At 36.6% G+C, this 13,705-nt stretch overlaps 1 protein-coding gene across 1 annotated transcript in view; it reads right to left on the reverse strand.

Annotated features, from left to right (window-relative positions):
- Positions 1 to 13,705, reverse strand: part of ATRNL1 (attractin like 1) — a 431,538-nt gene that overhangs the window by 268,733 nt on the left and 149,100 nt on the right. Inside the window, exon 21 of the mRNA XM_062496081.1 lies at positions 5,815 to 5,867. Coding sequence (XP_062352065.1) covers positions 5,815 to 5,867 — 53 coding nt within the window. The remainder of the gene's footprint in view (positions 1 to 5,814; positions 5,868 to 13,705) is intronic.

Genomic DNA, 13,705 nt, shown 5'->3' on the forward strand with positions numbered 1-13,705 from the left:
ATTTTATGTTCAGAGTTTAGAATGCCAGAGCAAAGCCATAAACCAATTATTCAGGTCAATCCCAAAAAAGTAGTTGCAAAATGTTTAGTAGATCTCATATTTTTTTCTTGTGGTTTACTTTAAGTAGAAAAAGAGCAGGTAATAAAATTAAGCCATTAAGAACTAAAAAAAAACAAAACAAAAAAAAAAAAAAAAAAAAACAAAAAAACCAAACCAAAAAAAAAAAACCCACAAAAAAAAACCACTATGACTACTCTTTTCCTGCTAGTAACAATTTTGGGGTTTTTTTTTATACAGAAACTAAACTTTGCAATGTGTTCTCTGGCTCTCTATTTTCTCCCTGTACATACAGTACACTGAGTAGAAAATTCAGAGGTGCCAGTCAATGTGTACCCCTGACCCCTAAGGCTTGTGCAGATGGGCCCACCACCTTCCTTCCTGGCATGTTTCATCCCAAGAAGAAGGAGAATTGAGAGTGGCTGGTCAGTCACTATGTGAAGCCATCCAAAAATGGCATTTCATAAAACACTAAGGCAAGAGAAAAGTTAGGAAGAGCTCTGGAAGGAAACATCTAGAAAATGGTTAAAATAAAATCTGTACATTCTTTCAACCTTCTTATATACAGATAATAAGGCCTCATGTTTTTTAAAGGCCATAAATCCAACAAATATCTGGATCAGGGGCATATGATCAAGAAATAGGTTTTAATTCCACAAAAATCTGCAAGTCATTCAGTCCCACCCCAGTTTAATTCTCTTCGCAAATGACCCATCCCTCGTGACCTCTTAAGTTTTGGGTTCTCTAATCCTTCTCAAAGGTCAGGTTCTAATCTCTAAAAGCAGGCCTGGTCTGTAGCATGGGAAACTCTACAGTGTTACACTGGATGTATGATGCATACATTTATTTATTTATATAATGCAAAACACAAGCTTCACCTGATTTTTTTTTTCCCATTCACAGATAGTCACAGGCCCACAAAACTGTCCAGCCAAAAAGATGAGCACTACATTAATTACAGTTGTTCATTTATTGCACTTTTATTACCTTGTGACTACATTCTGGCTCTGCATTGCTGAGGAAATCATCTGGAATGCCTGAAAAGATTTGCACTCCAAAATGTGCTGCCCTGTAACTCCCCAGCCAGTCTGCAGGAGCAAATGTTAAAGCTAGTTGTTCCCTCTCTTCACTGTCAATGGTGGTACCCAGGAAAAATCCAGAAAGGCTTCTAAATATTTTTTTTAAGGATAAAAGGGAATAAAAACTAAGGAATGTTTAATCCACATGCAGTTTTTCAACTTCATTGTCTCAGCTAGGAATTTCCTTAGTGGATGAATGGGGAAATCTTGAGTGCTCAGCTCATGAAAATTCTAACTATATGCAGGCAAACAATGTGATTTACACTCACAGGACTGATTTGTTGTAAGCTTTTATGCTTCTGCATGTAGCAGTATTAGAATCAGTTGTATTTCTTGTTTGATATGTTGCATTGGAACTCAAAATAATGTACATAAGCCAGACATTTTGGAAAGTTTCTGACCTTAGAAATATGGATATCTAAGAGAGGTTTATGGTGGAAAGTATCACATCCTCTCAAAACAAGTGATTGTTAGCATGCCTGTAATTCAGACCTTGTATTGTAACACATCGTGAATTGTAAATTTAAACTTTCATTTTCTCTGGAACACTGGATTAACCGCTTCTCCATTTATGATTTAGAGTTTTGTGTCTGTACACAACCCAAGTGAAGATCACAGAAGTGGCATTTGTCCCAGTGATTCCTCCCAATCTGTCTAAAACCATCTGGTTTTCCTGCGTGTTCCCTTGCACCCAGGAGCTCTGCCTCCGACAGCAATGTACTGCTAATGCTGATGTGTGAAGAACTAATGCAGCCATTTGGATGCACACTTTGCTATGGAGGTGTCACTGCCATCCATCACACTGGCCCAGACACCACGGAGCAAAAACAACAGCCAATACAAATGCATCACGACAAAATGTTATATTTAAGCATAAAGTCAGCTGCACAACCATCGCTGGCCTCCACTCAGGATTCATTTCTATGGATTGAATCGGCTTCCGATCATTCATGGCAAGACTGGCTCCCAACAGAAAGGCCCAGGGATACAGAGCCTCCCTACCAGAAATACAGAGACAGTCCAGAAGCAGACCCGTCCTCAGCTAACAAGGATATTTACGTGGGCAAACAAAACTGTAGCTTCCAAAATCACAAAACTTTTTTTTTTTTGCATTAATATTGTTTTTATTTTGTATAAGAAATCTTTCATAAAGTCTCCTCTGATATTCCTAAGCAATGGAACATTGAACACTTTGATCTTAAGAAATCCTTCCTTTCATGAATTTCTAAGCTGCAAATTGTGATGCAAAGAGAGAATGACCACTGTATGTTTGTCCATTTGCTATACTCTTCCCCTGGCATTTGTGTTCAGCTAGTCCTGACAACAGGGTGCTAGAATAGGTAGATCATCATGCAGCTGCTCACACATTCTTATACATTCAGTACTTCTCTAATTTCTGTATCTATGAGGCTTGTTCTCATTCTCTTGCTTTCAAAGAAGTTGTGCTTTTTCAATAACACAGTTCAGTCACAAAGAATGATACCAAAATAATTTTTAAAAGCCATGTACAATGATTTTCACGAAATCTAGATAATACACTACTGCATGCCCCATTACACATTTCTTACTCTATTAAGCTTTCATAATTTAAAGCAGAAAAACTACTCTTGTCCAGTGCTGCCATATTTGGAAATGTCATATGAGAATGAAATCTGATGTTTAACACACTGTTTCTCTGATCTCTAGGATTTGATGGCTTTGCTGCTCTCTCTCTCTCTCTCTTTATCCTTTTGGCATAGTATCTGTATTTAGATTAAGTCCCTGCAATGTTTCACTGTGTTCCCCCCTATATAAATCTCATTCTTTTCAATCATGCCAGATACAGCCATAATCTTCCTTTTTTTATCTGTGCTCAGATCACTTCTTCAATCACAACACCATCCATGTACAGCATTAAAATTCTGTTTACTGTCCTACATCGCTATGAAAAGAAACAATGAAGAGACTAAAATAACCCATGCTCTCCCACTAGCAAACTATGTTTTCATTTGCCCTCTTCAACAATCCATTGGTGTCAATAGCAGTACCTGCACCACCACCAGACTGTTCCTCCTTCCTAGGATTGAGGATGGCAATGACAGGCAAGAGAGAGCAAAGGACTTGGCAAGAATTAGAGCAGAGAGCTGGAGGAGATGAAACCAGTTGAGCTTTTACAGAACACTGAATATTCACAGTATCCCAAGCTACAGAAAGCTCCTCTAAGGCAACAAGCATTTCTCAATCCACATCCTGCTGCTAACAAGAAATCGGGGTCATCCAGTACCACACAAAAGTTACCCAGGTACGCGGGATTAAATAATGAAGTTTTGCTTAGAAGAGCATTCCAACTTCGGGCAGTATTTACACAAGTTAAAAAAGGACAACATTTAAATGCTTAAAAATGGTCATTTTGAAGATGGCTAAACTCAAGCATGTGACTATAAGTTTTCCTGAAGAAGATCCTAACCATACAGCAAATCATCTCCATTCACTGTAATAGAAACAGATGTGCCTAGAATTTTTATTTCTAACAATCTTATGCTGCTCATAAATACATACAATTTATTTTTCCCCTCTCTTGAGCAATAATACTCATGTGTTGTAAAAAATACACTTCAAGGAAAAGTAAAGTGACCTTTTATGCGTCTAAAGAGAAAGTTTCTTAATGAGTAAAATAAAGCACAGAAAAAATACCATCCAAATGTCTGTCTTGTACAAAACTGACATGGTACAGCCATATTTTAGAATAGAGATAAAAAATTGGAGCATCTCTTCATTAGTATGTATATAATATATATATATGTAATACATGATTTAGCAGGAAATTGCCTAAGCTGATAAGAAACTGTCATTGAAATCTTAGGTGAGTCAGTTACCCACAAATTAAATTATTATTTCCCATTATGATGCATCATCCACTAAACACAAGCAATACAGAATTCCATTATTATTTATCAGTGCAGTCTCCCAATTACTACAATAAAATAACTCTGAGAATTCTTTATATGGGATACTTTGAATGGCTGGAAGTATTAAAAGAAAATTTATCATTTCAAAACAACAATATCTTTAAAATATTTTGAAATCTGACAGAAGACAAATAACAGTAGTGAGTTAAAGGTGAAAGGGCATCTTGAATATAGCACAATTTGTCTCCAGCTTGATTTATAGACCCAGCCTGAAACATGATAGCAAAAAAATAAGGTTTTTCATGGAGGTGCCTGAGGTCTACAAATCTCATTACTGTCGTTTCTTTTCAATCTCTTAAATTTAATAACATTTATTTTTAAACGACAAAAACAGACATTGACACACATATCCAAAACAGCCTATATATAATTGTCTTCAAAGTATGAACTTCTCATGTACTCACTCTAAATCTAAAAAAAAAAAAAGTAATTATTATATAGATACAAAAAAAATATTATTCTATATACTTATAAGGTGGTTTTAAAGTAAGATGTTTTTCTCATGCAAAAAAAGTCAACAAATGGAATTGAATTTGTTGATCAAGAGTATCTGTAAGACACAGTTTCGGGGAGTATTTTCAACTTGGTCTACAACATTTAAAATTTATGTTCCAGTTTAAAGTATTAAATTCAAAGCTATGTTGTCGGAGAGGGAAGAAAAAAACCACCAATGTTCTTTAAATAGCTGGCAGGAGGAATAAATGTTTAAGGCCTAGAGAAATGTCAGCATCTGTAATATAGTATGTAATTTACTATTTTGTTCTGTAAAACATACCTTGCAGATGTAAACCATTTAAGGTAAGAAAGACAGATTAGCAAAGAAAATAAAGATTGCTTTATTAGGTAAATGATGCCTTAAAGACACTCTAAAATAAAGCTTTTGTGCATGTTGTAAAATGAAATGCTAAGAAATAAGCCCAAAAATCAGAAGACAGGTTATAAGTATGTTCAGACATCTGTCTTTATGTTTAAATTCAAGTTTGAAGTAGGGATGATGTTAGAAACAACAGACAAATGGATCCAATTGTCTGACACAGAGCAGGTACGTTCAAAAGTCACAAAAGTTAAAATAGTGTTCTCCAACATCCCATCTGTTTTTATGATGATTAAAATTACTATTGAACTTGATATTGGCATAGTGAAATTGGCACAGCTCACTAAGGGATTTCTGCACATGGGTAATAAGCATTCTCATCCCTTCAGGTCCTTCATTAAGACTATCAAAACTGCAATGCTTCAGAGTAAATTTGCCAGAGGCACCTTTTCTAAACATTAAGAACATGGAGACAACACCCAGCCTGCTTTTATGATACTGTGGAGAGCAGCTGTGTCTCATGTCCCTGGGAGGCAGACTGGCTAAACCACTCAGAATGTCCCAGTGAACAGCGTTGTTTATACTATTTGCATTTCTCCACCACAAATTCTGTCTTTAAAGCATTGACACAATTAACATTCCTTTCATTCACATAAGATGACATACACAGAATCAACCCATGGCTTGGTCAGTCCCTCTAAGCTGGACGAAAGGAATCAACTTTTAGTAGATTTTGTGCTCTTGTGGACAAAGTAACAGAAGACCAGTGGGGCATTTTATTTTTTCAGTTAAAATATCAAGGTGCTCGATTTTGGAAAATCGCCAGGAACTTATTTTGTTTTTCCAAGGAAATGAAATTATCGCATAATATGTAATCAACATTTCAGTACGTAGCATTAAAAATACAAGTACTCACAGTAGCATGTTCCCCTAAGTGGATTTCCAAGATACCTATTTTCAGAGTCACAGCTGCAGGGGGAAAAGAAAGACAAAACCAAACACTGCCATTAAACACAGTACAGCTTTAATAAAAATGCAGCTAGAATATTTATTCAAATAGCATGAGTTTCAGAACTAGAAACACAAGTACATGCAAATAAATATTTAATACAGTTCTTAATGAGGGTGTGCTACTTTCTGGAGACACCTCTGTCATAAGAAACTCAGAGTGACCAGGCCCTTGAATAAAGAACTCGGGTCACCTGCCCAAAGTCAGTGCCTGCCGTAGGGCTCAGGGCAGGAATCCTGGTCTCTGCACTCTGACGAGCAAAGGAGAGCCAGGCAGCCACTCCAAGCACTGCATCTCCTTATCCCTGTCCCCCCAGTCACAGCTGATCCCCTCCCTGGTTTTGATCTGGCACAGCAGCAGCTCAGCTACTTAACTTCCATGAACTTCCGAGGCAATTGCTCCTCTTCACTGACCACCCAGGGCACCGGGTGAAATTCGAACTGAATGTGATGTACTGATGCTGCTGACAAGATGGGTACATAATGGGGGCTGGAGAAATAGCTTTCTTATTGACAACATATATAGCTATTTTCAGAGACATGAAATATCCAACAGAAATTCAGTTCAAATTCAGTTATACAACATTACTCTAAAAATGCCAAATATCTTAATAGAAAATTATTAATCTGCTTTAGGTTTCCTTGGTTATTTCATGGAAGTCTCCAGCAAGATTACAGTTTACTCTTAAATATACAGAAAAATTCACAAAACAAAGAAAGACCTAATAACTGCCTATTAAATTACATATAAATATTTTCCCAGAGGTAATCCAAATAATTTAATATCTTGCACTATCTTTTCATTACTTTATTCTAACAAACTTAATTTGGAAGGAGATATTTTTGCTGTTATTTTATTTGTGATTGCTATTAAATACACATTTTAACTTGGATGTTGTATCATTTAACAAGTTTTAGATTTTAAAATATTTTGATGTTTGTATTTCTGCTGGTTTCCTCAATAGCTTCTAACTGGTGATTCCTTACATAATCATTTTTATTATAAAATAAGCAGAGACTCTCCTTGATCCTTTGTTACAATACCGTAAGTAAAATAATCAGAAGTAGTAATAAAATGAAAAAGTAGAAAAAATATGTTCTGGACTCTGCCCTTGTGCACTTCTGATCCCACATTAGCATGAGAACCCTTTGCAGGGTCAACTATACAGAAATTCAACACTTTTTAAATATAATAATTTAAATAATTGATCTACAAGAAAAAAAAAATCCCCTGTGCTTGAACACAATTTGTGTTTGTCTTGTTCACAGACACTCTGGCCCTACAGTCCTTTCCACAGGATTTAGAATAGAGTCTGATCCTGAAGGAACTCTCTTACACGCACTCAGAAAAGAGAAAATCTCTCAAGTAACAACATTGGTCTGCCTGACAGGCTTTTCCCTAACCATCACAAAACACTAACAACATTCTACAAAAACAGCTCACTACTGAAACAATGAAAGATATATTCATGTCTGAAAGGGGTTCAGAATTCTGAAGGAGAGCTAAGGGAAAGGGACCACTTTTAAATCAAGGGTTTAAAAGAATTCCCTTTTCTTGTATGTAAGATTGCCACATAAATGAAAAGTATATACGCATAAAGTGTATAATGTAGGAAATGAAAATAACATGATAGAGATTATTGTTAAGAGGACTCTTTTCTCTTGAATTGTTCCAAATGCAAAGTAGATTAAATGTAAGCAGTATTTAGAATATGCTGAGGTTTTATACCTGAAGGAAAAAGAAGTAAAAAATAACTGCATTTAGAGTCTGAGGATGAAGGCAAGAAACTTCCCCTGCTGCTCAATGCTAATGACAGTGACTTGGATATGACAGGGAAGAGCAATATCCAACTCCCAACAACAGTAACTTTTCCAAATTCCTCTCTGAACTCTTGCCCAGTCACAGCACTCACCTGTGGTGCTTTGACCCTGAGAATAAAGGTTTGGGTTTGGGGTGTTTTTTTTTAATCTTGAAAATCTTAATGAAAAAAGACAGCTGTTTCCATAGAGCTTCCCTTCTCCATTCAGCTGCCCTTCCAATCAGATGCAATCATCTCCTGTGGATCAATATGTACCAGAACTCAGGGATTTCCAGCACCATATATACTTCCCTTGAATTTTTATTTCTATTTATATCACAGAAAAAAACCCAAACACGAATACATGAAATAAAAATGTCTATAAACTCCATCTAATATAGCACAGGCTTCACAACTTACAACAGAAGAATGGTTAATACAAAAATTACTAGGTTCTAAATATTTTGCAACATGCAAGTATTCATAAGTATTAATTCAAATCCAAATAATTACCAATTACAATGAACAATTACAGAAGTGACCTTCAAGTATCTTGAAAAGAAAATGGCAGTGCAATTTTACAGCTGTTTCAGTTGTTTCAGCATCATGTGCAACGGAATGATAAAATATGCTCAATAAAAAAGAACAGCGAATTACACCACAGCAAAGCATTTTGATGTATTACCATATTACACTTTCTGTGGTGGAAGACTCATGGAGATACTGAAGGAGACTGATTTTGGGCAGGAGAGAGCCCCGTGCCAGCCCTGGTGGGTGTTATCCCAGAGAAGCTCCCAGCCTGCCAGGAGCAGACACACTGCTCTGCCTGGGCACAGGATGAAAGGGACCACGGGAAGTGAGGGAGGAGGAACCTCTCCATGGACAGCACCTGTACAGCACAGAGGGAAATCCAGGTTCATCCAGTGCTGCAGGCACACAGGAACCCAAATAAATGAAGGGGCATGAAATTTACCCGTTATTTATGGTCTTTTTATGCCCTCTCATTGAAACAGCTGGTTTATGACACCGTTTGTTGCCAGGCCTTTCATGCAGAACACTTCTATAATGTATATCAGGAATAACATGAGGTGGAGTTTTTCCTAGTTAGGGAAGCCTGTTTTAATTTAAATGGAAGATACTACTTAAACACTCGGTTTTCAGTGGAGGGAAAAAATGAAACTAATAGGATTAAGAATACATCTGAAATTATTCACATGAGCATGTATGCTGGGTTTCGATTAAATTCAGTTTTGTCTTTTAATCCTCTCCTATATTATTAGCATACATATTGCTCTGAATTATTCACTGATTACGTTTCCAATTACAAAATTTCCTATTTGCTGAATTGTTTCCTTATGAGCTTTACTCATTGCAGTAATTTTTGTACTTTTTCCAAAAGCCATCACACATTGTGACCATATGTGAAGCATAATATATGCCTCATATCTGAGAAATGGAAGCTACACTCATTATTTTATGTGCCATAGGGCCATGATCATTTGCTTTAAGTGGTCATAATGAATGAGCAGCTCCATTCTGGCAGGACTCCAAAGACACAGCTCCCATTTACAAGGACAAATGGAGGAAGGCTCCTATTAGGTTACGTACAAGTTCTTTGGCTTGTTCCAATACAAAAGTATTCAATTCATCAAGATCACTGACCTTTGGATGGCCTGCTATTAGCACTTATTTCCCAACTTCTCCCTCAATTATCCTTTCAAAACTGAACCATTTTCTTTCACTTTCTTTTTATCACCCTGGATTTTCTGGAAGTTCAAAATAGAAGTTATTGACAAATGCATTTAAAAAATAATTGCTCTCATGTTTCTGACCAAGATAATTCCTCACTTTCTCTTTAAATACAATACATCTATGCAAACGAGTACATGTTTACAGTAAGACTGCCAGATTTGGGGGTCTTTTTTAATGAAATAAAGGCCCCTTTGTAAGACAGAGTTTACAAACAACCTTTTGTTGAAGCATAGCAATGTGTATGTTCTTGTGCTCTGTATCTGGCAGGCTTAAGAGAGCAAAGAAACTGACAGCAGGGCAATATATATATTTATATGCCTAATTTTATTGTTCTCATTGGTATGTCCCTTAAGGAAGACACACCTTCAAGCTTCTCACCTGAGGAAAACTGTCAATATAACACCAACCTAGATCAACAGCTTTCTAAACAAGTGGTTTGATCATGTGGAAACCTTCCTGTAACAGTTCATTTAACCTTTCATGGCAAAGGCAGAAGTTTTTGCAACTCTGCTGCTGCCACTAATTGTGAAATCTTTCCTTTCAATTAAAAGTGAAGCAAAAATAGAGGAACAGGGGAACACAAACCTAGGTACAGCTGGGCTTTCCTTTAGCTGAGTTTGCTTTTAATATTGAATTCTCAGTGAAGACCACTCTAACAGACAGTATTATTTTATTCAACTGGTTCCTTGCTGACACTGTTTTATCTAGTTCTGGCCCAGACCAAGACTTGTCAACTACATAGTTACAGCATATTATATAATATAGATATTTTTGACCCTTACCTCATATTTTGTCCTTGTAAATTAACAGACCACTTCCACAGTGTCTGGGGAAGAGCTGTCACCTGGCTGATCTACAGCTGGTCATAAACAGGTTTGGGATTTTGCCCAGGTTCCCAGCATTGTGTCTGTAAGAGGCTCACAATAAATTAAGACTAACGGTCTGCATTAGCAGACTGTTCCTAGTCCCGGACTGATTACTTGCCCCAGTTTTGGATGAGTCAGAATAGCTTCCAGGACTAGTGCTCACCTCTGTCCCAGCCTTTACTCCTCATGCTGTTACAGTGGTCTTGCTGCTGCTGTTCTCCATCACGGATTGCTGCTTCTGGTCCCTTTGCCCCCAGTTCCTGATCTTGCACAAATGGCCCTTGGTTTTATTCTACTTTCCTGGTTCCACAGTGGTATGATGCTACGGGGGTTTTGAATAATGAAATACTATTTACATAACAAAAATCTGATTATTTGGGACACCTTGCAACTGAAGTTCAGTCCTAAGGCTTCTCTAGTCCCATGGTAAGCCCTGTGGCATTGTAAGTGGCTATGAAGAATTAGTCCATATCACTATATATTACTACTTCTTCAGCACTGAAAATATATCCATGCTATTGACTGCAGATTTTGCAGATAATTATGAGACAGCTGATGAATATTTAGTTCAGATTCACACACAGTTTTGTATGCTGCCCGTTGATTATCACTTCTTGACAGCCATCCTACTCTTACAGTACATTGCCAGCAATGAGAAAATAAGCTGAGGTATGTGCTTAACTACAGTCAATAGCTGTAACTGGCTACAATTCATAACATTTTGGAAGTGATGCCACAGAAACTGCCGATTTTCGGCTCAAGAGTGGTGACTCATGGGTGAAAGCAATAACCCAAGACCACCTGAGCAGTGAGTGACTGATGCCTGAAAGCCCAGCTCACACTTAGATGCAGTCAGGACTTAGACCTTGATTTGGGACTGCCTAGCATCAATACCTTTCACACAGAAATGCTCAAGAACAACCACATCTTCTGACTATCCACAACAGACATGGTCAGCAGCAAGGAAAAATGACCTCACAACCAGCAGATACAATACACCAGACAGTGTCATTTTTTGAGAGTTCAAGCATGTTGGAAAGATTCAGAAACAGCATCATCCTTCCACACAAGTGCTAAGCTTTAGATTCAATAGTTGAGCTCAGATGACATATTTAATAAAAACTGTAAGCAATGTTAATGACTGCCTTCTGACTTTCAGATAATAGGCTCAATTGCTAATTATTATTGCATTTTTTTATACTGCGATATAATCTTTATTTTGATGAAGTGAAATATGTGAAAGGCACAAACTTCTAATCCATAAATGCAAATTCATCCCTTTTACAGGTATAGGTCTGCTTCTTGACTGCATTGACATTGTACTCTGTACTTACTACACTGTCCCAATGCTATTCATTAATACTGCAGTATATTCAGATAGATAGACCTCACAGATCTTTGGTTCTAATGTAAAAATTGGACACTTTCACTTCTCACACTGCCAAGACCCTTCCAGTTATGAGTAACTTCAGATATAAAGAATTATCAGCCTGCCTCTTAAGATAATGATAAGCCAAAAGGGTAAAAGGTACCACGATTTATGCTTCCAGTTAGAACTTTTTAATAATGTGGGGAAATGATTTATTTGTTTTTTTTTCTTATAAGTGCATATAACGATGTCTTGAGACAATGTTTTTCCTGTAGATCAATTTGTCTCCTCCTCACATAATTCATGAAAAAGGCCTAGGCCAGCAATATTTTTTTTTAAATTAATCTAGACTGATCTCACAAAAAGGAAAAAGTTAAACATTCTAACGTCATAAGCAAGTTTTCCATTTCCAGACCCCCCATGCTTGTCAAATCCCTCTTGCCTGCAAGATCAAGAATAATTAATATTATAGAGTTCTTATATACTCTTTGAAGTAATAATATTTCAAATCACAAAATCCATTGCACTCCAGGACAAAATAAGCTTTCAGTGAGGTGTTACTTATCATAGAATCAGGTAATTAAGAAGAAAAAAGGTTAATATATAAAATTAGAGTTTTCTAATAAAGTCTAGATTCTCTTTAGTTCTTCTATACAAGAATAAAGTGATCTACAGCCATCATTTGGAGTAGCTGGATAACTCTCTGTTAATGTTAATGAATGAGGCCCCAGATGGATTTTATATGCAAATGATTTGATGCTGCTTACTCTGAACAAGAAAAATCTCATGTCCATGGCCTTACCCTTTATATCCGGCACTCCTTTCTCTACAAGTGGCCAAGTTTTCAGCAGTGATGCACAGACTTGAATGTGTGCAAAAAGGTGAACTTGGAAAAGCAGACTTCCCTCTTATCAGTCACTGGTCTTTCAAAGTCAGGGAAGAAAAATACCCACATTTCTTCTCTCACATTTTGACCTACATCAGACACTTCTGACATTACTCCAGTCCTTAGAAATTCAATCCCAAGTTAGAATATCCCATAACTCAAAAAAGATGCTATATTTACACTGAACTGAACTACAACTCCAAGAAATATTAGCATGGGTTTCTCAACTACTTCTTTCCATTTGGAGGGAAGCATTAGGTAAGAAGCAATGGTAAAATAACCATGCAAACTTATTACTGCTTAAACTGAAATGTAGCTTCTCCTAAATGTTTACTTTCCAAAAAACATTGAACAGTTCCCAAAATTCACATTGTTTAGTACTTTTAGAAAGTAAATATTGATTAAATGTGTTAAATGCTAATTTAGTATCAACAATAGAATATTCATAGACTCACAGAATGGTTTGGAAGTGGTCATTATAAAGACCATATGAAATAAATATATGCAAGTCATTGTGCACTGGAACAAGTTGCCCAGAGAGGTTGTGGAGTTTCCTTCACTGGAGATAATCCAGAACCATCCAGACACAATCCTGTCCATGTGTTCTGGGATGGCTCTGACCCATTCTGTGATTCTGTGATCAGCTATTCACTGCCTGTTCTGGCACTTCCCAAGAGTGTTTGTATATTGCTGTTGTTTAGAAATCATTTCTCAAAAAGAGCAGGAGAGGCAGCACATCAGAACATTAAATATTTTAAAAGGCCCTGACAGTCAGAGCAAATGCATCATAAATGGCTTCATCAAGTAGACCATATGAAAAAGAAATATATACAAACACACTAAATCCCAAGTGGTTTACTGCATTTTCATTAGTCATTACTGAATTGCAAAATTTTATTATTACTAAGTGTGTTTGCAGTAAGTATATTTAACTATTAAACAGTTTATGGCTTGTTTTTAAAAAATGTGCATTATAACATGACTGTTTTATTACTGTTGAATTTAATCTATGGTTTATAACACAACTATTTCATGATTGTTGACTTAATCTATGGTCACTCTCTGAGGGAAATTATTGCAAAGAACTACTCAGTTACAATCTCAATGCAGAAAGTTCAGTGCTATGG

Source organism: Cinclus cinclus, chromosome 7 (genome assembly GCF_963662255.1).
Source record: "Cinclus cinclus chromosome 7, bCinCin1.1, whole genome shotgun sequence".
NCBI lineage: Eukaryota > Metazoa > Chordata > Aves > Passeriformes > Cinclidae > Cinclus > Cinclus cinclus.